Source organism: Cyprinus carpio, chromosome B7 (assembly GCF_018340385.1).
Source record: "Cyprinus carpio isolate SPL01 chromosome B7, ASM1834038v1, whole genome shotgun sequence".
Classification (NCBI taxonomy): domain Eukaryota; kingdom Metazoa; phylum Chordata; class Actinopteri; order Cypriniformes; family Cyprinidae; genus Cyprinus; species Cyprinus carpio.
This window is the reverse complement of record NC_056603.1, coordinates 4,980,658-5,007,623: the sequence shown is the minus strand read 5'-3', so window position 1 is coordinate 5,007,623 and position 26,966 is coordinate 4,980,658. Positions and strand designations below refer to the sequence as shown.

General features: G+C 37.4%; 2 protein-coding genes across 5 annotated transcripts; both read left to right on the top strand.

Moving 5' to 3' along the window:
• The first annotated feature begins 1,471 nt into the window (after positions 1-1,471).
• LOC109058703 (GTPase IMAP family member 7-like) lies at positions 1,472-9,563 on the top strand. Of its 2 annotated transcripts, none has more exons than XM_042726780.1 (2): positions 1,472-1,812; positions 8,060-9,563. In XM_042726780.1, exons 1-2 carry the CDS (start codon positions 1,806-1,808, stop codon positions 9,196-9,198), a joined length of 1,146 nt encoding a protein of 381 aa, XP_042582714.1. In that variant the 5' UTR covers positions 1,472-1,805; the 3' UTR covers positions 9,199-9,563. The 2 variants fall into 2 exon arrangements, with proteins under 2 accessions (XP_042582714.1, XP_042582713.1); XM_042726779.1 differs by lacking the exon at positions 1,472-1,812 and adding an exon at positions 6,707-7,120.
• On the top strand, positions 4,136-26,314 carry LOC109058704 (leukotriene B4 receptor 1-like). Of its 3 annotated transcripts, none has more exons than XM_042726776.1 (5): positions 4,136-5,180; positions 21,523-22,185; positions 23,998-24,198; positions 24,270-24,313; positions 25,343-26,314. In XM_042726776.1, the coding sequence occupies exons 2-5, from the start codon at positions 21,532-21,534 to the stop codon at positions 25,662-25,664; spliced, it is 1,221 nt and encodes a 406-aa protein (XP_042582710.1). In that variant the 5' UTR covers positions 4,136-5,180; positions 21,523-21,531; the 3' UTR covers positions 25,665-26,314. The 3 variants fall into 3 exon arrangements, with proteins under 3 accessions (XP_042582710.1, XP_018931446.1, XP_018931445.1); XM_019075901.2 differs by lacking the exon at positions 4,136-5,180 and adding an exon at positions 11,899-12,124; XM_019075900.2 differs by lacking the exon at positions 4,136-5,180 and adding an exon at positions 11,899-12,128.
• Positions 26,315-26,966: the final 652 nt, after the last annotated feature.

The following is a 26,966-nucleotide window of genomic DNA, read 5'->3' as shown; positions in this document are numbered from 1 at the left end:
GTCTCTGTATTTAACACAAATGTAAATTCAGTTTAACTGCATTGCTAATTTCACTTAGAAGAAATTAAACATTCACCACATTTTCCACTTGTTCTTAAAATCCTAAATACTTAAAAAAATGAATAAATCGTCCTAAAACACAATAGAAAATTTAATGGAATTAAGGGTTATAATGGGAATTATATTGGCTTTAATGTAAACTATAATGGTGTCTGTTGGTATTTGATGGATTATATTGGTGGGATGTAATCTGGCAGATGGGAATAAATAGAACAACAGTAATTCATATTGGAATAATGCCCTAAACACACTACAAAAAGTAATTTTGTTATTGTTTTAATGGAAACCATAATAATTTCTGTGATGGTTTCTATTGTTTTTTTGTTTTTGAGCAGGGTAACGAAACCCATACTGTGCTGCACACTATTGACAATATTAAGCTAAAGCTTGACTTTGCAAAATTAAAATCACAAATCAAATCGCAACTGCACTATCTGTCAAAAAAAATCACAATTAGATATTTGCCCCAAATCGCATGTTATGTGATATACGTCATGTGTATATGTTGTCTTTCATTTACTAACTGCTTGTTTTCTTAAAAAAAAAAAAATAATAAATATATACTAGCTTCTAATCTTTTTGTATTAATCTTTTATATATATATAATTTATTATATATATATATATATATATATATATATATATATATATTATATATATACACACACAAATTAACAAAAGCAAAAAAAAAAGGGCCTCTAAAACTAGCTTGTTCTTTTCTTTTTACTATCGGTGTTTTATTATTTATTATGTAATAAAATAAAAAATAAAAACTTGCTATGTGTACTGTTTTAAGCTAACAGACTTGTTAAAACACTTATATATCATTGCTCTTTTGTTGATTTTGATTGCTTCCATTGTCCTCATTTGTAAGTTGCTTTGGATAAAAGTGTCTGCTAAATGTAAATGTAATGTTAATGTGTATTTAAGTATATTTATAAATATTTATCTGTATTTTTTATTTTGTAATAATGTAAATGTATTTGTTTTATATCTATACATGCATTTGTATTCATGTATGTATATTTATTTGTCTAATTTTTATATTTTAATAAAGCAGTTTAGACTACATGAGTGTTTTCTTTATTCTGGGTGAATTACATATGCTTTTGTGTCTAGAAAGGGTAAATATGGGCCATATCTAACCTAGAAGTCAGCCACAACTGGGACGGATCTGGGCCACATCTCAGAAATGGCGTGGGTGACATCTGGGCCAGGTGTCGCCCATGCCATTTGTGAGATGCGGCATGGATCTGGTACAGTTGTGGCTGATTTCTGTCAGACAAAACTGGGCCAGATCTGGCCCAGATGTCAGCCAGACTTAAGTTGAGTCATCGCCGTCATTCCACGTGGTATGTGGGCCAGAAGAATGTGGGAGATGTGGGCCAGAACTGGGCCACATGTCATTTGCTATCTGGGTTTCGTCACTCTTACTCTGAAGGAATTTGCTGTGAAGGTGAGATTGTGACGTGAAGTAGGAGGCACGTAAAAGCGTACTGGTCGCTCTGGTAATTCCTGTAGCTCATCTGTAGTGTCTATGACTCATTTAAGGGTGTTTCGATCAGTGAAACTCTTCAAGCTGTTCGCTGATACACATCAAATGGGCTTTATATTACAGTAGCTTTTTATTAAATGATCAGATAGAGAACCAGGAACCATAACTGGACGAGATTTGAGATAAAAACATCATTAATAAAACGTAATTTTGATTCATTGCTGATCCTCAGTTGTCGACGGGACGAGAAGATGGGAGGTAAGAAATGACAGCATTAATGAAATTCCTTTCCTTAAGATTCTAAAATATGAGATGATTATTCTGACTTTGAACGATTCCAGTGATGCCATATTCAAGATGAAATGCTGCTTGAGTTTATAACTTTTAAAAGTTCAGATGATAACACTCTTAAAGGGATAGTTCACCCAAAAATGAAAATTCTGTCAGTAATTACTCACCCTCATGTTGATCCAACCATGTAAGTCTTTCGTTCATCTTCGGATCACAAATTAATATTTTTGTGATTAAATATGAGCGCTGGAATACTCCTCCATTGGCTTTAAGGGGGCCCAAACTTGTCCGTCCAGAAAGTCAGTGAAGAAAATGTTTAAATAGTCCATGCCACTACAGTGGCTCAAACCGTACGTTTCTCAAGCGACGATAATACTTTTCGTGCGAAAAAAAAAAACAAAAACAAAAGAACGACTTTATTCAACTATTCATTTTCTCTCTTGTAGGCCTCTGACGTTCGTTCACGAGAGCTCCATGACGCATGCGCGAGAACTAAACTGACGACGGTCTTCTTCTACTACTACTTGTTACTGGCTGCTCACTCCTTAGGAGTATTAGCGCCACCTAGTGTACAAGATTAAGTGCTGGCATAGCCGGAAGCGCTAAACTTTGTTTACAAGCAGGTGAACGCGCGCGCGGTATGTAAGCTATTGAATTCGACATTGATCGTGCTTTTGGTCTCGCTCTAAGTAATTGTTTACAATGGTTAGAAAATGTGCATTTCCTGGATGTCCGAATCGTGAAAAACTAACGAGTAAACGTAAAGGTGCCTTAACATTGCCACAAAATGAACGGCTTACCTTTCACCATTTCCCACCAAATGATCGTGAGCGACTGAATCTATGGCTGCTGGCTGTTCAACGGGATGTTAATTTACCGATTAATTTCGTCAAGCACATGAAGTTGTGCAGTGAACATTTCTCTCCAGACGACTTCAAATCAGTTCAACAGAAAAGATTACTGAAATCAACAGCTGTGCCCAACTTGTTTATACAGACCAACAAGGTAAGTGGAAGCAGTATGTGGTAATTGTTAAAGTCATGATACACTCATTTAGTTTTGTCTTTATTTGTATATGGATATATATTAAATAAATAAAAAAAAAACATAATACATGATACAGTGAATTAAAGCCGAGTTACAACATTGACTTGAAATGTTTTAGGAATCAAAGCATCCATCACAACTCAGTCAGGACCCCCAGTCAGCAGGTCCACTCCTTACAGGTCTTCTTCCACAAGTAACTTCTCTAACGTTCTCAACTTGCTGTCATGGATCACAATGAAAATGTAAACCATCAACAGGCCACAACCAGCTCAGGCAAGTAATCAACTTTCCAAAAGTGGGGTGCTGACAATGCAAAATGCACAATTGAATTATACATACACACTGACAGAGAGCAAAATAGACAAGGTAATTTAGTTAGGGCAAAAAATAATGCATTACAACTGTATATATTTCACTTTTACAGGTGTTCCGCGATACAACATTGTTTTCCCCAAGCAAAATAAAGATTGGCTGGCAAGGAAAATTTATGAACCAACAACACAAAACTTCAGGGATGAACTTCTACAAAGGGTACAGGAACGGCGCAGTGACCCTACTGTACTTTTCAAGGACCCTTCCTCTCAAGTTTCTTTGCCTGATATACCGTGCAATATTGCAACAAAACAAAAACCGGACAAGGAGGCTGCTATTGCAAAACATGTGTCAAGGTTTTCCAAGTAAAAGACTGTCAACAGAATACTGTAAAACTTTTTTTGGCTTTTTCTTATTTTGTTAGATTTTTCGTTTGGTGAAATGCTATCTCATGATGCATATTTACATATATATAATTTTTTTTTTTGGTTAGAAAAATTTGTATATAGTTTTTGAAACTGTTGATAATAACAAATTGTGCATATCTATTGCAGTGATAAAGAAAGCTCTCTGACTAAAATTCTCTTTAACATCTAAACTAAAACTGTTTGGTAAACCTTAAACCTAAATTACAAACAAAAGACAATATATTTTTATTAACATTTTTATTTAACAAGTATATCAACAATACACAAATGTTAAATGTAAATATTCAAAAAAATAAATTAGTGTATTGACTTGCTTTTAATTTCTTTACATTAGGATAAAAGCTTCTTCGGCATCCTTGAAACCAACATATACTCCCGAGGATGAGGGATATCTTTCCCGTACAGCTCGCACTACACAAGATGGAAGAACTTTCCTGTTGTGTCTTCCAAGTTTTTTACCTTTCAATATCCATTCGAGAACCACGCGGTATGCCACCAGTCTGTACTGACTGTAAACAGAAAAAAAAATATTAGAAAGTGTTTACACACATAAGGATATATGATAAAGAAAACACATTGTAAAAAGCTAGGCTGCACGTGTAATTATTCTACAGTCAAAACAAACCTACTTACTCCATAGATAAAGTGCCAGCCGGTCCTTCTGGCCTCGGACGTCTCTTCCAGTTCACTTTAGGCAAATTAAAAAAACACTTCTAAAACACTTCGACTTAGCAGGGGCGGAAAACCGGGATCCTCGGTTATACAGCGAAATACACTTGTCCCATTGTCTGCGTTATCCAAACTTTCAAGCTGTGGCATGACAATGTCCCAATCGATGCAGCACATGCTCTCCTGTTCAGTTGGCATCGCCTGGCACTGATTACATTTACACCACCAGCTCTCCAATGCTCTCTGTCTTTCGGAAGCTTGAGACTGTGGTTGTGTTGCAGCGGCAGCCTCTTCCATCTCTTGCAATTCAATATCTGTGTATTCAGGTTCGAATAAGTAAGGTTGGTTAAAAAAATTCAAGTCTTCATATACGTCAAAATCTGCCGACATATTTACAAATAATGGTTTTAACTACCGCGCGCGCGTTCACCTGCTTGTAAACAAAGTTTAGCGCTTCCGGCTATGCCAGCACTTCATCTTGTACACTAGGTGGCGGTAATACTCCTAAGGAGTGAGCAGCCAGTAACAAGTAGTAGTAGAAGAAGACCGTCGTCAGTTTAGTTCTCGCGCATGCGTCATGGAGCTCTCGTGAACGAACGTCAGAGGCCTACAAGAGAGAAAATAAATAGTTGAATAAAGTCGTTCTTTTGTTTGTTTTTTTCGCACGAAAAGTATTATCGTCGCTTGAGAAACGTACGGTTGAGCCACTGTAGCGGCATGGACTATTTAAACATTTTCTTCACTGACTTTCTGGACGGACAAGTTTGGGCCCCCTTAAAGCCAATGGAGGAGTATTCCAGCGCTCATATTTAATCACAAAAATATTAATTTGTGATCCGAAGATGAACGAAAGACTTACATGGTTGGATCAACACGAGGGTGAGTAATTACTGACAGAATTTTCATTTTTGGGTGAACTATCCCTTTAACATTTGTGTATTGTTGATATACTTGTTAAATAAAAATGTTAATAAAAATATATTGTCTTTTGTTTGTAATTTAGGTTTAAGGTTTGCCAAACAGTTTTAGTTTAGATGTTAAAGAGAATTTTAGTCAGAGAGCTTTCTTTATCACTGCAATAGATATGCACAATTTGTTATTATCAACAGTTTCAAAAACTATATACAAATTTTTCTAACCAAAAAAAAAAATTATATATATGTAAATATGCATCATGAGATAGCATTTCACCAAAAGAAAAAAATCTAACAAAATAAGAAAAGGTCAAAAAATGTTTTACAGTATTCTGTTGACAGTCTTTTACTTGGAAAACCTTGACACATGTTTTGCAATAGCAGCCTCCTTGTCCGGTTTTGGTTTTGTTGCAATATTGCACGGTATATCAGGCAAAGAAACTTGAGAGGAAGGGTCCTTGAATAGTACAGTAGGGTCACTGCGCCGTTCCTGTACCCTCTGTAGAAGATCATCCCTGAAGTTTTGTGTTGTTGGTTCATAAATTTTCCTTGCCAACCAATCTTTATTTTGCTTGGGGAAAACAATGTTGTATCGCGGAACACCTGTAAAAGTGAAATATATACAGTTGTAATGCATTATTTTTTGCCATAACTAAATTACCTTGTCTATTTTGCTCTCTGTCAGTGTGTATGTATAATTCAATTGTGCATTTTGCATTGTCAGCACCCCACTTTTGGAAAGTTGATTACTTGCCTGAGCTGGTTGTGGCCTGTTGACGGTTTACATTTTCATTGTGATCCATGACAGCAAGTTGAGAACGTTAGAGAAGTTACTTGTGGAAGAAGACCTGTAAGGAGTGGACCTGCTGACTGGGGGTCCTGACTGAGTTGTGATGGATCCTTTGATTCCTAAAACATTTCAAGTCAATGTTGTAACTCGGCTTTAATTCACTGTATCATGTATTATGTTTTTTTTTATTTATTTAATATATAGCCATATACAAATAAAGACAAAACTAAATGAGTGTATCATGACTTTAACAATTACCACATACTGCTTCCACGTACCTTGTTGGTCTGTATAAACAAGTTGGGCACAGCTGTTGATTTCAGTAATCTTTTCTGTTGAACTGATTTGAAGTCGTCTGGAGAGAAATGTTCACTGCACAACTTCATGTGCTTGACGAAATTAATCGGTAAATTAACATCCCGTTGAACAGCCAGCAGCCATAGATTCAGTCGCTCACGAACATTTGATGGGAAACGGTGAAAGGTAAGCCGTTCATTTTGTGGCAATGTTAAGGCACCTTTACGTTTACTCGTTAGTTTTTCACGATTCGGACATCCAGGAAATGCACACTTTCTAACCATTGTAAACAATTACCTTAGAGCGAGACCAAAAGCACGATCAATGTCGAATTCAATAGCTTACATACCTGCGTCGCGCGTTCACCTGCTTGTAAACAAAGTTTAGCGCTTCCGGCTATGCCAGCACTTAATCTTGTACACTAGGTGGCGGTAATACTCCTAAGGAGTGAGCAGCCAGTAACAAGTAGTAGTAGAAGAAGACCGTCGTCAGTTTAGTTCTCGCGCATGCGTCATGGAGCTCTCGTGAACGAACGTCAGAGGCCTACAAGAGAGAAAATGAATAGTTGAATAAAGTCGTTCTTTTGTTTGTTTGTTTTTTCGCACGAAAAGTATTATCGTCGCTTGAGAAACGTATGGTTGAGCCACTGTAGTGGCATGGACTATTTAAACATTTTCTTCACTGACTTTCTGGACGGACAAGTTTTGGCCCCCTTAAAGCCAATGGAGGAGTATTCCAGCGCTCATATTTAATCACAAAAATATTAATTTGTGATCCGAAGATGAACGAAAGACTTACATGGTTGGATCAACACGAGGGTGAGTAATTACTGACAGAATTTTCATTTTTGGGTGAACTATCCCTTTAATCCTCAATTTTGATTGAATTGTGATTGTTTCAAAAATATATGACTTTAATTCTGCTGTTGAACATAGATATCTCAAATAGTTTTTACATACAGTAAAAATCAATGTTGTTTGACCCTCGTTGTTCTTTGAAATAACATTTCTTTATGTTCTGCAGAATAAAATAGCTTCAATCCGATCCCTTACACCCAAAGATTACAGTTTAGCATAAGACTTCAGTCTGTAGACCTCACAGTTTATTATCAAAACAGTCATTTATTAACAATAGCATATTCCCAAATAGTTGTGAGTGTCATGTCATTTTGACTTAAATTTGACTTTACTTTTTGGGCATCATTTGGTTTTTTATGTCTGAATTTGTACTTTTATCTCATAATTATGACTCAATGTCATATAAGCTTTTTAATATTATTATTATTATTATTATTATTATTATTTTACATAGTTATGGCCTTTTGTCATATTTTAAACTTTTTATCTCGTAATTCCTCTGTCATCATTACTTATTGTATCATAATTTTAACATTTCACAAGTGACTTGTGTCATATTTTGACTTTTTATATTATTAAACTTCAATTTCAACTTTTTATCTTTAATTTTGACCTACTATGTCTAGTATGACTTTTTCATCATTTTAATATCACATACTTAAATAAATAATCATGACTTAGTATGTCAATACTTTTATGGCATATTTTTATGTCAACATTATGACATATAACATAAGTTAATCTTTTTTATCTCATAATCAAAAGCATGCTTTTTCTCAAGTGGCAAAAATGGACTTCCATATTATTGCTACATTTTCAGGAATGGATATAGATCTGTAGACCTCACTGAAACAGTAAATTCCTTTATTAACAACAGCATATATATATGTTTTTAAATAGCTTCTGACTCTCAGCCTGAGAAAAGGATTGTACTTCTTGGGAAAACCGGAGATGGAAAGAGCAGCGCCGGGAATACGATTCTCAATCAACAAGTCTTCAAGAGCAAAGCTTCGCCTGAATCAGTGACGGCTGAATGTGTCAGCGGAGACCGGAAGGTCCACGGCAAAAAGATCACCGTTATTGACACGCCTGGACTCTTCGACACCGGTCTGAATGAGGAGGCCATCAAATCTGAGATCATTCGGTCTGTGATCGAAAGCTCTCCGGGTCCAGACATGTTCACCATCGTCCTGAAGGTCGGGAGATACACGGGAAAAGAGTTGGAGGTCGTGGATAAAATCGTGGAGTATTGTGGAGAAGACACCTTCAATCATTCAGTGGTTTTATTCACTCACGGAGAACAGCTAGAAGGTCAGACCATCGATGAGTTTGTCAAGATGAGTCCAAAGCTACAGGAGCTGGTTGATAAATGTGGAGGCCACTGTCACGTCATCGACAGCATATACTGGAAAAGACGTCAAATGGGATACAGGAGCAACAGAGTCCAGGTGAAGAACCTGCTGGAGACCATCGAGCAGAAGCTGAAGGACAATCAGAACGGCTGCAACACCAACGAGCTGCTTCAGATCGTGGAGGAGGAGATTCAAGAGGAGATGAAGAACATAAACGAGGACAGTCTGTCGCCACAAGAGAAGCGAGAAGAAGCGAAAAAGGTTGTGCACAAAAAACTTATGGTTAAGCTGGCGGGAGTGACCACGGGAACACTAACCGGTGCGTTTCTGGGCATCGGTGTCGCTGTGGCCTCCGTCGTCACTTTACTGAAAGCCGCTGATGTTCCCGGAGTAATAAATGCCGGAACCGTAGCCGGGGCCGCGGGAGCCACGGGGATAGCAGCAGGAGTAGCGGCGGTGAAGGCGGGGATCGCCGCCGCCGGGATCGGAGTGACTGGTTCTGGTATCGCTGCAGCTGCAGGTGTCGCTGTTGGAGTCGCGGCTCTCGCCGGAGCGATCGGAGGAGGAGTTACCGGATGCAAAGCCGCAGAAGAAACGGATTCGGTGTGTGACGCAATAAAGAACGCCGCGAAACTCAACTATGAGAATGCCAAAGGTGTGGTGAAAAAGGCAAAGATTTTTTGGTGATCTGTGTGATTATTTAACTCTAGGATGACATGATTGTTGCATGATGCATGTGGATTTTTTTTTAATTCTCACTATTACGTATAGGCTAAGCTGCCACATTATATTATTTTTGCAAAGTGTTGGTTTTATTGGTTGAAATTTAATTTGTTGCAAATATAATACTGAAAACTGTTATTACTTGGAAGGTGCGGCGAAAAATATTAACCCAAACAGTTGTAGGTGATCTAAGATTAAGAGAAGACTATTATCTCTATTTTAATGCATGGGATTTGTTTTTAATTCACTCTGCATTATATGAACATGCAGCCATTATTTTTTTATAATATGTATTGTGTCAATAAAAATTAAATATTCCTCAGATCTCCTATTTATGTAGGTCTCTTTTTATTCTTCTCACAAGAGTATATGGACTAATCTTGGCCTGCATGACAACAGCTGAATCTCTCATTGCATTTTAGTTATTTTCCTATAAGACTTTAATTAAGTCTTTGCCATATTTTATCTCTTTATACATTAACACATACGTCACTGTTCAGGTTTGACTTATTCTGCTATCATTATATGGTCATGTTGGGTGACTCTCTGTCCAGCAGGTGGCGCTCTTGCAACATGAATTATCGTGCAGTTAAACTCCGTGATAAAACATTCCAGTATTGTTTGGCATGAAATTAGCTTTATTGTACAAACATCTGGAAGAGGATGCAGGTATGGTTCTCAGCTTATTGAAAGCATGTGGACATGCTGATCTGACATGCTGGATGATATCTGTCCAGCAGATGGCGCTCATGCAGACAAGTCTGTAATACCTTGAGAAAACTGACCAATGACTTTTCTAAAAACATCTACTGAGATAAAATAAATAAATAAAAGGTCCAAGTCAATATGCTGTTCAGGGGGCCAAAAAAAAAAACAACAACCTTGCAGCGCATCTGCACACAAATACATGTTGAAGAGGTTGTAATATTATGCATGTTGATGGATGGAGATGCTGATGGAGGTGAAACTTTCCTTGCATGTGGGTTGTTTTTAAGGTGGACGTTTGATAGGTGTGTCTGGATAAGTTAAGGTGTGTGTGTGTGTTTCAGTTTATAACACTGCTATAGTTATTTGTCATTCTGTCACTGATCATTTAAGAATTAACAAAAGTAGAAATCATGCAAGAAAAATAGGGATTTCCCTTCAAAAATCCAGTACTGTACAGTACAAATACATTGTGCAGGAGATTAAGTTGCTTTAGGAATAACCCTTCAGTTAATTCCAGAATGGAGTAAACATAAATCTGAATGCATGAAAATATTTTCTATAATTACCTGGAAGCATTATCCAATACCGCATTTCCAAGAGTGAAATGATAGAATTACGGTAAGTGCAATACACTGTATAGGACAAATTTCTTAGAAAGTGAATAATGAATACCATTTCCCCGAGAATACGCAACCCGCACTGAGTCTAAAATGTTTTATATTGATCATGTTTAATGTAAAACATTTCTTAAAATGTGGGATCAATTAAAACTGCACTTAGACTCACTCATATACCACCACAGCACACGTCATTTCCCTGCCGAGACCCTCATAAAGCAGCGGCGCACTAATTGAAACAAAACCTGCAAGAACTTGATCATGACGCTACAGCTGACTGGAAGGAATTACATTACAAATGTCATGAAATACTTGCCAGAAAAGGAAGACCAACTGAGTTTCAGTTGAAATCGCATTGAGATTATGAATGAAAACAGGAAAAAAGCAGTAAAAGTATTGCCATTCATTCGTTGAAAAAAGTATTATACATTGTCCCAACCACTGAGTCTCCGCTCAACACACCAGTGATTCCCAAAGTTTTCTGTCCGAACATATTTCCCCATTAAAGCCCTAGGGAATCCCTATTGTTTAAAGGAATAAGTTCGGTTGAGTGAATGATTCAAAGACTTCTTCGTAAATCTCATCGCCAATTGACCCTTCGCAAAGACCCGCCCCCCTTAGTTACTGTTGCTATGTCTGACAAGCCATAGCTCTCTCAATTTCTCATGCAGTGAAAAATCGCAGAGCGAAGAGGAAACTGACAACTGGCAGGCAGATCAGGTTACTTTTGCTATGAAACAAACATTTTTTTTTTTAAGAAATTCAAACAATAAATGCCATTTTGTGGCTCTTGTGTCATGACAGATCGCTGTAGCGCCGCAGTTCAAGTGGCACATGAACCGATCAGCTCTTCCTCTTTAGTAGTTATAGCATTAAAATAAACAAGAAAGAACATCAGAGGGTATGTTTCAACAGTGGAAAGACGTCAATATACATCATTTTCAAGTTCAAGTACAAGTTAATCTGCTCTCCTGGTTTTTTGTTGGAAAAAATGAAAGAAACGAAAAGATATAACAGAAACAATCTTTGTAGCGTGCAAACAAAACAAACAAAGTGACACAAGTAGTGAAAACAGCATCAAAAGTAACAATTGTATTCTGCGGAAGTCAATGGCAGGTCATCGTGTACTTCAGTGCCCAAGTCAACGTGTGTATTTGTGTGTGCTAACACACGTTTGTACAAGCATCTGTGTGAGTGCAGGATGCTGATTCAGAAATTACTAACACGAGTGGAGGCTTGATCAAACAGAGGTGTGTGTGTGCGCGCGCTGTCTCTACTGGAGGTGTGTCATTTACAGCTGTATATTTCGAAATCTATTAAGATGATCAAATGATAAGATACTCCACCTCTGAGAGAGAGAGAGAGAGAGAGATGACACGCTGAGACATGAGGCTGCACAGAATGTAGAAAGAGCCACAGAAATATGTGGACTATAGAGAGGAAGGACAGACGACTGCAGTGAGAGCACCAGGGAACTGAATTACATGTGGAGGAACTAAGAAAGAAAGAAAAGGGGACATCTAAACTTTGCTTTCACTTGTAGCTGTAAGCCACTGGAAGTACAAGTAGGTAAGATTCATTTCCTGCTTTCTGATAATATCTGAGTCTGTTTGAAGATCACTGTTAATTATTATCAGTGTGTTTACAGCCAGAGAGCTATAAAGAAATGATAATAAGAAAGCTGGCAAATTGTCTTTAACTAAATAATCTGTTTTTATTCACTGAATATCTATATAGCCAACCATATCTGCATTTTTATATTTATAATACAAAGTTTACATTTATGCATTTAGTAGTTGCTTTACCCAGGTCATTCGAGGTATACATTTTGCCCGTATGTGTGTTCTCTGAGAATCGAACCTATGGCCATGATGTTGCACCATCTGAGCAACAATGATTTGTAGTAGTAGTGAATGGTTTTTAGCTAAAGTACACATTATTATTTTATGTAGTATTTTTTTTTGTTTGTTGAATGTTTAAGAAATGATGTATGACATGTTGGCTCACTTTCATCTGGAAAGAAATAAGGAAATAGGATACCCAAATTTTCCCAACTTTCCAAGCTGCTGTTTGGACAACAAACCAGCTAAAACTGGTGGACCAGCCAGTGTCCACTTCTTAAAAATAAAGGCTCCTTAGTGGTATTAGTGGTTCCATGAAGAACATTTTACACCCATAAAACCTTTCCATTGCACAAAATGCTCTTTAAAGTTGAAAAAGGTTATTATTATTATTATTCATTTTTAATGTTCTAATGTTCTTCCAATCAAGATCTTCAGGATTACTAGAAAGTTTCAGGCAGGTTTGGAGCTAAACTCTGCAGGACAGTGAACCTTGAGGGCCAGAGAAACCTTAAGAAACCTTGACCCACAGCAGAACCAGCCATCAGCTCAACTGCAATTTAAGGGTTGATTATGATTCCAGTGTATATACATTTACGCTCCTCACATGCTGCGGTAAAACACTGTAAACATGTTCAATGATATGTCATTAAAAAGCAATGCGGCCCTTGTATAAACGGTAATAATTGGGTGTAATTATTTGAACATAATAAAAGTGATAGAAAAAGTACTTGCAAATAATGTGAATCTTATACATGGCAACATGCATGTATGAAAAACATGCTACTATGTTGGACATGAGACACATTGCCTACAAATACCATGGTACATAAATATGATAATTATGATATGACCATGACTGCACCATGTTAGTTATATTTATTTATCACACTCCCACATTAGACAGCCTGTGCTACATATGGGTTTAGACAGCTATCAGTGCTGTATTTTTTTAGTAAGATCACTATCTTCAATCCAGGACAAGTGAGTCTGGGCATCCACGCATGTCAGCGCACATCTTTCACATAAATTGTCTTTCTTTCTTTCTTTCTTTCTTTTTTTCTCTGTGCATGTCAGTAGAATATTGTCATCTGTGTAAAGCTTGTTAAGACTCGCTGCCGGCATTTCAGGCCAGTGCTGTACAACACATCATCAGCTTTATGAACTGTTGAATAACATTAACGTTTCGAGGTGGTCGCGAGGAAACAAGGATAATACACTGGAATTTGTCCTTCTAAAAGCCAGAATTGAAGATGATTTTACACAAAACCACAACTGCGTATGTTTCTTTGTGTAGCATGTTCTGTGATTCAGAATCAGGTGTGTGTCGCTGTACGCAGGTGTAGTCAAGCGCTCATTACTCTACTGTGTTCCCACCGAGGGCGTGTTGGTCTTTGTTAGTGGGTGTGAGTGGATTTTCACGTCTGTTTGAGGTGTATGTCTCAGACTGTGTCGAGTCTCCCAGACGTGTGCTAGACAAACACAGCGTAGAGTCCAAACACTGGCCACATTGAAAGGGGAATGAATAAACTTCACTTCAGCAAATCTCGTTATCATTCTGCCTTTCTTTCGTCTGATCCTGGTTTTGTATGAGTTCGGTTTTGGTGGAATTAGGAAAGAATTGTGAAAGACTTCTGGAGCGCATTTACAGAGCAGCGTTCATGTCTGGTCTCGCTATCAGGAAGCAGGTTTTATGTGGAAAAACTTGTTACAGAAATTCCAACTTCTGTGCCGTTTTCCCATAGAACTGAATGTAAATAAATGACTTGCTGTACATGGTCACAGAATAGTGTTGTAACAAACGGTGAAAAATTTTTCTGACTTTTGCAGAAATTAAATATGTTTGGAAATACAACCAACCTAATACTAAAAATAATTGTTTACATTTTATATAATTTATTTTCACATTTACTTTCTACTTTTATTTTTTTGTTGGCAAAATGTACGCTTGTAGACACTATGTGTGTCACAATTGGCTTTTGCACTGAAATATTCCCATTTTCTTTATTTGTTGTGTTACATCCCTCCTCGTCTGCTCGGACATTATATTGTAGTGTTTTTATTTTTCACATTTAGGTGTAAGTTTTGAGTAACAATTGGTGATTTAAGATAATCTGCTTTTGATTATGCAGTTTTTTTTGTCATTAAGTTGGTTTGAAAAAGCCACCTTACTGAAATCCGATTTAAACTTCTTCTTCTGAGACCAAATTTTAAAGTGTATCTCCTCCTAGACTTTTAAAGCTACAAGCACCGAACTTGGGTCAGAACTTCAGACTGGTCTGACTCGGGTTGCCCTATCTTCTCTAACTGATCCGGCTTACGGTTTTCGTAAACCGGACTATCAAAACCACCTAAAATCCCATAGGCTTTCATTGAGGGGGTGACAACTTTTATACAATAAGACTTATAATGTATTTTAGCTGTCTACTGTCATTTTCCCTACTGAAAATACATCTGAAACCAGCTAAAGCTGATTAACTGCTTTGACTGGTCTCCCAAGCTGGTTTTAAAGTGGTTTTGGCAACTTTTTTAGCAGACAAGGCTGGTCTTATCTGGTTTTTAGCAGTTTTTCTTTCCTGAATCAACTGGTTTTAGCTGGAATAGCATAGAAACATGCTAACAACATGCCAGTAACTTGCTAATCAGGCTAGAAACATGCTAACAACATGCTAGTAACATGCTAATCATGCTTTAAACGTGCAAGTATCTTGCTTATTATGTTACAAACATGCTAGAAAACTTGATAAACATGCTAGAAACATGCTAATCAAGCTAAAATCATACTAGCAACATTTAAGTAACTTTGTTAATCATGCTAACAACATGCTAGTAACTTTGTTAATAATGTTAGAAACATGCAAACAAAATGCTAGTAACTTGATAATCATGCTAACATGTTAGTAATTTGTTAATAAGGATAGAAACATGCTAACATAATGCTAGTAACTCGCTAATCATATTAACAACATGCTAGCAACTTGATAAACATACTAGAAACATGCTAGCATAATGTTAATAACATGCTAGTAACTTTGTTAATCATGCTAACAACAAGCTAGTAACTTGCTAATAATGTTAGAAACATGTTAACAAAAATGCTAGTAACTTGGTAATCATGCTAACAACATGTTAGTAACTTGATAAACATACTAGAAATATGTTAGCATCATGTTAATAACAAGCTCATCATATTAGAATCATGCTAGTAACATAATAATCATGCTACAATCATGCTAGCACCATGCTATTAACTTGCCGATCATGTTAACAACATGCTAGTAACTCGCTAATCATGCTATAAACATGTTATCAAAAAGATAGTAACAGGCTAATCATGCTAACAACATGTTAGTAACTTGTTAATCATGCTAAAATCATGCTAGTTACTTGTTAATCATGCTAACAAAATGTTAACACAATGCTAGCAACATGTTAATAACTTGCTAATTATGTTAACAACATGCTAGTAACATGCTAATCATGTAGAAACATGCTAGTAACATGCTAATTGTGCTAACAACATACTAGAAACATGCTAATCTTTCAAACTTAAACTACTTCAAACTGAAAACTTTCAGATTGCAGGCTTCTTTTCAAACTTTCTAACTAGGTTTCTTCAAGCCAAATTAAAGTTTGTCTACAAACTTTTTAATCTAGTTTAACATGCCAAACAAATGATAACCCAATATGAATTGTGAAAAGTTAAATTCTCTACTTCAAAAACTGGTTATAATTTCATAAAAACTTTATATTTATACACAGAGACTTACAGCTTATATCTTGTATGATAATTATTCATCCCTGTAGCTCATTTCTGATTTCTGATTCTGATACTGACAGCATTATGAGTTGATACCTAGTGCACTCAGAAAAAAAAAAAAAAAAAATGTGTCTTACTCACCCTCATGTTGTTCCAGACCCTCTGTGGAACACAATGGAAATCCATTATCTTGATTCAAACTGTGGTTTCTCAGACAACAAAGGCTGCTTTGAAGTTACAGAAAAATCAAAAACTACTATAAACAAGTGTTTTAATTCTGGTCAGACAGGCGTAGTTCAAATTATGGAGCTCTCACTTAACTAGCTGAATCTGAAGCAGGTGAGTCAAATAATGAAGACCTACAGAAGATACAATGCTTTATGAGATTTGAAGGCCACAGCAACATGAAAAACAATTCACCTTTTGTGTTTCACATTAGAAAGTCTTACTGATTTGAGTAACTGATGACACCTTTCATTTCAGGCTGAACTGTCGCTTTGTTGATTGAAATCATTATACTCTTATCCCCGACCTCCTACTGTTACCTACTTACTTACTGTTGTATCTGACCACAAAAAGAGTTGCAACATTAATGGCTAGACTAGACAGCTCATCGGTGACTGATAATTAAATCCAAGCAGCCATGTGACAAACAGTTAATGTAAAGGTCAGGAGGAAATAAAGTCTGCTTACACAAGCATCATTTCTAAGACTCATGGCAGCAGGCCCCGAAACAAGGCTCTTCAGAAATACAGCTATCAGTCCATGGTTTAGTGCTCCAGTTTCACGTTTGAAGTGGGTACTGAAGCAGGAATACAGTGATTGATGGAAATGTCTGATGTGGTCTGGTGAACAGATAAACGCTTAGCCTTGTGAAAGTCATCTGTCGATGGTTTCGCATCTTTAAACACACCTGAATCTGTTTCTCTGGATCTTTAAAACCTTCTGACCTGCAGACTTCAGTTCAGTTTTGACAAAATAGAAATTTTGAAATAGAGCCCATATGTATCAAATCAATCAAAGTCAAATAACTGTTTATGAATGTTATTTGATGGAAGATTTGAAGTGCATATTGGAAAAGTGTCATGATGTGCTTATTGCACAGAACTGCGTTTCCCAAAAAGCAGTGTAAACCTAAATTAATCCTAGCTTAATTGTTGACAATGGTTCTACGATCAACTTAGGCTTACGATGTATTTGGGACACGTCTCAGCATATCATTTCCATAACTCCTTTTTATTTCATAACTTTGAGGGCTTTACTATTACTAATGATGTTGCATAAGTTTTTTTTTTCTTTTTTTAGTTCTTTACATTTCTTTCTTTCTTTCTTCTACTGAGTTTACAATGGTGTCACATTTCGGTCACCAAATCATTCCCATAACTCCTTTTTGTGTTATTTCACAACCTTGAAGGCTGAACTATTACTAATAATGTCATGCAGAAATTATAAAATATTATAAATTTGCATTGTGTAGTAGTTTATTTATTTGTAATAATAATATTATTATTAAAATATTAATATAATTATTAATATAATTCGTATTGAAATAGAATATATCTTGTAATTAAAATTAGGATTTAAAAATGCTATGCAATTTAATCAAAAGTCTTTTTGAGAACTTGATTTTAGTGCATGATTGATTTAATGTTCAGTAAGCACTCTGAAACTATATCTCACCAAAAATATGCTTGCCTTTGAACAATTCACAAAAACAATACCAGACATTAGGAGAAACTATAACACCACAACACCAACTAAAATCAAATGGATAAAATTGTCTGTTTGAAAGCTGACTAGTCATTTTTATTGTGTTACATCCTTGTTAGATGTCGACTGTTACCTCCCCAATCAGCATAAATCATCACAAATCATTTCCCGTGTGAACTTTCTGCAGTGATAAACATGCAAGGTTTGTGGGCAGAAGTCAGTCTTCATACAAACACTGGCACATACCCTTCACATATTCATTGTTAATGCTTCAGATTCATTCTGCGTTTTCTAGACTTTCACTCTCCGTGTTCTTTTCTTTTCTCTCCCTGAGGGCCTCTAATGGATGCAGTGTTGTGGTCATCTGTGTTCTTTCACTCGTTGTACTGCGTTGGTGCCTCTTGAATGGATTATTTGCAGTCATATTGAATTGTGGAGGTCTGTTATAAGAAGATAACGATCATGTTATGCAGACTCCTGTAATCACTTGAGCAAAACGTTGTGTTTGTAATGCATCAGGGAGCCTGTCAGCGCCTGCCGTGTGCTAATGCCTTCACTAATGTACAGTAAGTGGCTCTGTGGCAATGATTTTTCAGCTGGCCTTTTTGACGACGTGCTGAGGCTACGACTCTCTGACCTGTGCTTCTGTCTGAAGACCACAAACGTCATTTACGGTGGCTTCCACCCTCTTTATGAGCATCTTATATCGAAAATATATCCGAAATGCAAACAAATGTGTTTGCTCTTGATATACATCCACAGACATTCAGCTGCCACTGGGGTTTATCAATAGCCTATTAAATGTTATTTTAGGGCGGGTTATTAGAAGAGCCTGGAGCAACTTCAACAACGGGTCATACTGTATGCGACTTCATTTGCAGCATGAACATACCATTTATTCTCTCCATAAAGATTAGAGATTTCTAAATGTATAAACTTCTCAAGACAGACCAAACATGAACTCAGAGGTTCTTTGTTATTATGCTTCCACTGAAACTGTCATTCAGCTTAATTTCATTGTAAAGAGTAATAGTCAAATCAGTCTCATTATACTTTCAAACTACTTTTAAATTTGTGATTATATATGCAGTGCCTTGCGAAAATATTCATACCGCTTTATTTTTTTACGTTTTACGTTGCTGCCTTATGTTAAACTGCTTTAAATAATTTTTCTCCCCACATCAATCGACACTCCATATACCATAATGACAAAGCAAAAACAATTGTCACAAATCTGTGAATATATACATACACACACACACACACACACACACACACACACACACACACACACACACATATATATATACTGAAATGGGTACATTGCATAAGTATTCATACCCTTAATGTGGTATAGCTGAAGTACCTTTACAACCAAATCTTATATGATGCGACAAGCTTTGCACATCTGCATTCTTCTCCTCACCTCTTAAGCTCTGTCAGGTTGGATGGGGGCAGATGCACATTTTAGGTTTCTCCAGAAATATTTGACTGGGTTCAATCCCAGGCTGTGTCTGGGCCACTCAAGGACATTCACAGAGTTGTCTATAAGCCACTCTTGCTGTGTGTTTAGGATCACTGTCCTGTTGGAAGGTGAACCTTTTGCCCAATCTGAGCTTCTGAATGCTCTGGACTGGGTTTTCATTAAGGCTATCTCAATATTTTGGTGCATTGAGCTCTTCTTCTACTCTGATGAGTCCCCCGGTCCCTGACGCTGAAAAACAGCCCCACAGCATGAGGCTGCTTCCAGCACACTTCACTTTTGGGATGCTACTCTGCAGGTGATGAGCAGTGCCTGGTTTCCTTCAAATACAATGCTTGGAATTGAGGTTCATCAGACCAGAGAATCTTGTTTCTCACAGTCTGAGGGTCCTTTATGTGCTTTTTTGCAAATTCCAAGTATTTTCATGTGTCTTCACTGTGGAGGGGATTGAGTTTGGCCACACTGACATAAAGCTCAGATCGGTGGAGTGTTGCAGTGATGTTTGTCCATCTGTAGGTCTCTCCTATCTCCACATATGAACACGGAGCTCAACTAGAGTGACCATAAGGTTCTTGGTCACCAGTCTAACCAAAACCCTTCTCCATGAATTGTTCAGTTTGGACAGGAGGCCAGCTCTATGAAGAGTCCTTGGCTGCTTTTCCCAAAAGCATCGTAAGCCTAAGTTGATTGTAGCTCCATTGGGTTTGTGCACATTCAATGAAGCAGAATTTCCTCTGAAATCTTCCTCAGATGTGTGGATTGACGCAATCCTGTTTCTGAGCTCTACATGCAGTTCTTTTGACCTCAGGGCTTGGGTTTTTCTCTGATATTTATTTTCAGCTGTTAGACCTTTTGTTAAGATAAGTGTGCCTTTTCAAATCATACCTATTCAGGTTAACTGAAGTTGAAGTTTAGTAACATCTACAAGCTATATGAATGTTCCTGAGCTAAATTTCAAGTGTCCTAGAAAAGGAATGCTTATGCAATGGAATAATTTCAGTTTTTTATTTCTAATAAATTAGCAAAGTTGCTATAAACCTGTTTTGTGCTTTGTGATTATAGTGTATGGAGTGTAGCTTGAATTGGAAAAAAGGTAATTTCAAGCAGTTTAAAATAAGGCTGCAACACAGCAAATCATGAAAAAGGGGTATGAATACTTCCGCAAACCACTGTATATATATGATTATATATATATATATTTTTTTCATTGTATTTATTTATGTCATGCACATTAAGTACAGTCCTTTCCTGTTCATATTTTGTTTTGGTTCAAATCAAAGATCAAATTTGAAGTTTTGCAATTCATCTCATCCAATTTGATCCCTGTGGTAGAAATGAATGGAAGAATACTTCTGGATCCAGTACTGCTGAAAATGGCATTGCTTTTCTCTGCATTTATCTACTGATTTATAAATCGGATGCCATTATCAAATTAAACAAGTTCATTTACAAATATCAGTTGATCAGTAAAATGATGCTCTGTCAAATCACTGTGTAATGAGGGAAAAGAACTCTATGTACTATTGAAATTAATGTATTCCATTAACTTCTTTTTGGATGTATATCAGCAGAATTAACTGGAAACAAAAATGATATACAATCGAAAAAAGATTGCATTTGGTTGGTCAATGCAGGGAATGATGTCGCCTTCATTAAACTGTATTTTTGGAGCTTCAGTTATACACTTTTAATATTGCATATTCACAGTTATGAAGTCCATATATAACACATATATAGTCTTGTTTATTACATTTCAGTACGACTTTTATTCAGCAAGGACACATTAAATTGATCAAAAGTGAAAGCAAAGACATTTATGTTGCAATAGAATTCTATTTCAAATGAATGTTGTTGTTGTTGTTGTTGTTTTTTAATTTTCTATGTATAAAAGAATCCTAAAAAAAATGGTTCATCATGGTTTTAATAGAAATATGAAATATTTTGTTCTTGTGTTTTTGTGTGTGTTTCTGAAAGTTCAGAATTGATCACAGGAATAAATTACATTTTATAATATATTTACATCGAAAACCATTAGTAATAATAATAAAAAAAACACCTTTTGACCAGTAATGTAGTGTAATGCTGATGCCACAACCAAATGCAAACAGTGTTTAAAACAAGCTAGACAGTCACTGCAACTGACAAAACATTCTCTTTTTTTACCCTTAGATTGCCAAGATGGCCTTGAACCACAATGAGGCCCTGTCCTCCTCTTCTGTCCTCCAAGTTACTCCATACTCCAGCCCTTTTGTCCTTCCCAGTCCAACTCTGAACATGTCAACACGGGATCCATCAAACTCTGGCATGACTAATGGAAACGAGACGATCTTGAGCAACAGCAGCGGAGCGGTCGCTGGGACGGTGATCCTTGGCCTCGTGTTCCTCCTCGGCGTCCCTGGGAACGTCTTCATCATCTGGAGCATCTTGGCCCGAGCGCGGCGTCGTTCCATCACCATCCTCCTGATCCTGAACCTCGCCTTCGCCGATGGCTTCCTCATGCTGCTGACGCCCTTCTTCATGGTTTATTTGTTTCAGCGCAGTTGGATCTTCGGCTTAGTGCTGTGCAAAGTTCTGTTCTACCTGTGCTGCGCCAACATGTACGCTTCCATATTTCTGATCATGCTGATGAGTCTCCACAGGCTGGTGGCGATAGTGTGGCCGAAGCATGTCGGCCTGCTGACGGACCGCAGGACGCTCACGCAGCTGCTGGCAGGACTCTGGGTGCTCGCTTTGGGACTCTCTGTGCCCGTTTTGGTTTTCAGGGACACCAAAGAGGTCAGAAGAGAGCCGCAGAGTTTCTTGTGCGACTGCCATCACCCACAACCACGATATGTGAGTCTTCTCTACATTATTATTTCAGATAAAAAAAAAAAAAATACATCCAAGAAAAATAAAGCACAATGAATCGAATGAAGCTCTTCATGAGACTGAAAATTACACACATAATGCACAAACCCTCAGGCCATCCGAGATGTGGAGGAGTTTGTTTCTTCTGTATCATTCCATCATTTGCTTCAATGGATTCCAAACAGCTGATAAAAACATCATAATAATCCACACCACCACACCACAAAACATAAAAACCCTCCCCCAGTGAAAAAGAGCAATGTCCTCTCACATCAAAATGTTTTGGCTTGTGAACATTGCTTGATCTTTGCATATTTCTCTCCTGATTCAGATGAAATGACTTTTTTACTGGATGAAGTAATATTATGGATTTCTATTTTAGTCAGAAGACATTTTGAAGTAAAACAAATAAAAATAAAAAACCTTAATAATAGTTGCAACCTGATATTGCAGTGAGTTGGGATTTGATTTGCACAACATATATGACAGGGGATCACAGGGGATCCAGTACTCAATCCATGAACTTTATTCATCAACAGAGGCATAGGAACCAAACCATAGTTGTATGGTTTCCATAAACAAGAGACAGAGAGCAAATCATAAATGTAATTAACAACATAGGTATTCAAACAATACATTCCACAGCATATTATCCAATTAACTCAACACTAAACAGTATAACAATCACACTTAGACAAACATAACCTCAAGAATTAACATTATATAAAACAATACCAAAGAAATGAATTTACAAAGTCAGGAACACACCAACTCTACAACAACAAAAACTCTTTGAGCAGAAGGAAAGGAACGTCCGCTTCAGCTGCATGTAGTGATATTACATTCAACACCGAAGCTTCGAAGCTTGTATTAAAAAATAAACAACACATTTCACATTAAAGCACTGTATTGGAGCTTGATTCGTTGTGCCAAAAGCACGTGATCTATGACGTCTGAAGCTTCAGTTGCCTGAAAACCACATGACTGCTTCAGTATCTCGTTCAAACGAAGCGAACCTCAGAGCCATTTAATTTACATTATATTACATTATAATGCATTAGCATTGTTTTTTTTCTCCAATATCATAGTTTATATATTAAAGGGATACTCCACCCCAAAATTAAAATTTTGTCATTATTCACTTACCTCCATGTCATTTCAAACCCGTAAAAGCTTTGCTCGTCTTCGGAACACAATTTAAGATATTTTGGATGAAAACCGGGAGGCTTGTGACTGTCCCATAGACTGCCAAATAAATAACAGTGTCAAGGTCCAGAATATATCCCTCTATGGCATATTTAATTCCCACTTGGATGGTGGTCCTTCGGTGTCCAAAATTGTTCAAGAACATCTTGGGAGGCTTGGCTCCACCCATGGCTGACTACGTCATGTGACCACATCAGAATGTGGTCTGACCACAATGTTTGGAAATTCTCCTTGGAAGGCTCTGTCAGTTTGGAAGGTAACTGTTGGTGAACGGCAGTAACTGGGCTCTTCTGAGTGGTTCAGGTTCTGATTTTATATCATTCTCATGTTCAGTTGGCAGTTTGAACCTTCCTATCTGTAAAGATCTTATCCACATCATGACATTGTCACACTGCATGAGGTTCCTGCCACAAATCTTGTTTTGCACCAAAAAACATTTGGCAGACAACTACATTTTTCTAGTTTGTAATGTGTCCAAGAAGCCTTCTGGCATATTTTCTATAACAAGGTCAAGAACAAAATATCTACAAATATCTGTTTGTTAATTTCCCATTATGGCTCTGTTATTTAATGACTGTTGTTCATCTGCAGGAGGTGATGCAGTATGGTATGGAAACATTACTGGGCTTCTTGTTGCCATACGGCGTGATCATAGGCAGTTACGTGTGCATCCTGCGCAGAATTCGCAAGACGCGCTTTCGCAGACGCATCCGCAGCGAGAAACTCATCCTGGTTATCATCATCACCTTCGGACTCTTCTGGCTGCCGTACCACATCATAAACATGGTGCAGGTGTGTGTCTGTCCATCAAACACTCCATTTCTCAAAGGTGAAAACAACCTAATCGTGTTTTCCTCACACAGGTGGCTGCTGCTCTACATCCAGAAGATTCTCCCGCAAAAGAAAAGTGAGCAAAATAAAACACTAACACCAGGACCTCAACAACCCATGCTTCTCATGCCAGAGTGCAACATCTCTTAAACATATTTAAAATGTTGTAAATTGTGCTCGTTTCCCTTACCTTTTTGCATTAAGTACAATCAACTTTAAAGGGGTTTATATGAAGTTGCTAAAAAGAATATTATTTTGTGTACTTGGTGTTATGCAATGTGTTTACATAGTTTAAGGTTCAAAAACACATTATTTTCCACATACTGTACCTTTAATGTTGATCCTCTCTGCCCCACCTTTCTGAAACGCATCGATTTTTAAAAAAGGTAATCGTTCTGAAAAGTGCAGTGTGGTCTGATTGGCTAGCTACCCATTGCATTGTGATTGGCCGAATACCTCAGGTGTGTGACGGAAATGTTATGCCCCTTACCATATGTGGAATATCAGCTTCTATAGCAGCTGCGGCAACAATACAAAGGCCTCGATCAGACTAAATGCATTTTTTTTGGTCAGATAACACAAGGTGCACCGCACTGCCTTTTTTGGTGACTTTTAAAAAAGAGCCAAATCAGCTGTCCTGTCAGTGTCATCAAAGGATTATAGCGCGAGCGCTCTAAAATGTTTGGTTTTATGCAAATCTTCCCACACAGTAACATAGATTTGTGGGGGCGTGTTTGAATCAGGCGTTCTGAATAGCTCTTTAGGTTTGAGACTTTAATCTTTGTGACTTTACAGATCTTATATGCACAAACAGCTTGTAACACTCTAAAGACAAAGGAAAACATAAAATTGCATCTTATGACCCTTTTAAGTAGCTAATGTTTGAGTAAAATTAACTAATTTCATTAAGTAACTTTGACAAGGAAAGCTATGCTTCAAAATGGTAAACAAATTCTGCTGTAAAGTACCTCTAACAAGACAATATTTTCATTAGGCTATACAGTCCAGTAACCCAAAGCAAACTTACAGGTTTTTAAATTGCTTTTATAACGTCTCAAATTTTTATAGCCAAATAAACACCAACCAGCTGTTCTTCCTTCTACAGTCTAAAAAAGATCAGGACGAAGCTACGAGCACTCACCTCTACCGTGGCCTTCGTCAGCAGCTGCATAAACCCCGTGCTTTACACCTTCGCCGGGAAGTCGTTCATCCGGCGGGAGGGTCTGGCCTTCATGGCGCGGCTGTTCGAGGGAACGGCGCTGGAAACAACGCGGAGGATCCGGCGCAGCAACCAGAACAGCCGCGACCGAGAGAAGGAGACCGATGATGGAGAAAGTCTCAAAGACAAAGACTCCGATTCCACCACCACCACCACCGCTAACACAAACTCGGTTATTAAAGTTGTGCCGCAGAAAAACAGTAAGTGAGCGTCTGGCCGCGTTACGGGGAACTCAGTCTACGCTGAGAGCGCTGGGCTGTGCCTTGTTCCGGTGTTGAACGGTGGGTAAATCAGGACAGCTTGTGCTTTTCTAACAGATGGAGGTCAATCCAAGTTTATATTATAAAATACAAACTGTTTACCAATGGTGTACACAAAAACAAAAGAGAACAAGGGGCTCAGTGCCAAACCATCACCAGACCGAGAACTGAGACGGCCACACAGGTTTTATACATTGACTAATGGGCTAAACAAGGAACTGTTAAAAACATGACAAAGAAAGTCTACAAATACTCTGTATTCCAGCGCTTTCAAAAAACTGCTTCATGTGTTTGTCCAGTAGAGGGCGCCACGCAACTGGGAGACAGATAAACCATTCAGATCGTGTCAGAAGAAGACCACCTGCATGGATGGGTCTAAAGACTCAAGACTGATGGGGTAAAGGTTGGGTTGACACTGAAAATTAAGAGAGAACCCAGTATCCAAGTACTGTTTTCTTTCAAATGAATTTCAATGACTTTTCCATAACATTTCCAGTAGTTCATGATTAAGGATTTTGTTTTGTTTAAAGCTTTAAAAGAATTCACTCAAATAGATACTTTACAACTGCATTATTAAAAAAAAAAAAAAAAAAAAAAATTATGAAATTTCCATGACATTTACAGTGAACCCATATGACAGTTAAGGAGGGTGAATTCTTTTTTGGGTCATTGCAAAAATGGATGAGGTAAATCAAAGTTAAAGGATTTATGTGTTTACTTATGTCTGAACCAATGAACAATTGTTGTTGTTTACAATATTTTTTAAAATAAAGATGTACTACATCATCAGTCATATTAAATGTAATGATTTTGTATTAAAGGGATAGTTCACACAAAAATGAAAATTGCCCCATGATTTACTCACCGAAAGGTGTGTATGATTTTCTTCTTTCAGACGAATGCCATCAGGGTTATATTAAAAATGTCATGGTTTTTCAAGCTGTATAATGGCAGTAAACAGTGGTCAAATTTTTTAAGCAAAATAAATCCATTCATCATAAAATACGCCTAAATCATCCACTGGAATACCACTCTCATGAACGCGCGTACTGTAGCGGAAGCTAGAGATTATGATTTGTATAGTTTTAAATATGAATATTATTCTTACACAAACATGTCAATCCCACTTTTTAGGCCTTTATTAGACCCTTATTAACCGCCGGAGCTGTGTGGAGTACATTTTATGATGGATGGAGGCTCTTGACCACAATTCACTGCCATAATAAAGCTTGGAAGAGCCAGGACTTTTT

What these genes read in the sequence shown, in the direction of transcription:
- LOC109058704 (XM_042726776.1), top strand. Translation starts at nt 21,532, where the DNA reads ATGGCCTTGAACCACAATGAGGCCCTGTCCTCCTCTTCTGTCCTCCAA. An exon ending in ATCACCCACAACCACGATAT is followed by an intron (nt 22,186 to 23,997) that starts GTGAGTCTTCTC and finishes GTTCATCTGCAG; the next exon opens with GAGGTGATGCAGTATGGTAT. An exon ending in ACATCATAAACATGGTGCAG is followed by an intron (nt 24,199 to 24,269) that starts GTGTGTGTCTGT and finishes TTCCTCACACAG; the next exon opens with GTGGCTGCTGCTCTACATCC.
- LOC109058703 (XM_042726779.1), top strand. Translation starts at nt 7,084, where the DNA reads ATGAACGAAAGACTTACATGGTTGGATCAACACGAGG. An exon ending in ATGGTTGGATCAACACGAGG is followed by an intron (nt 7,121 to 8,059) that starts GTGAGTAATTAC and finishes GTTTTTAAATAG; the next exon opens with CTTCTGACTCTCAGCCTGAG.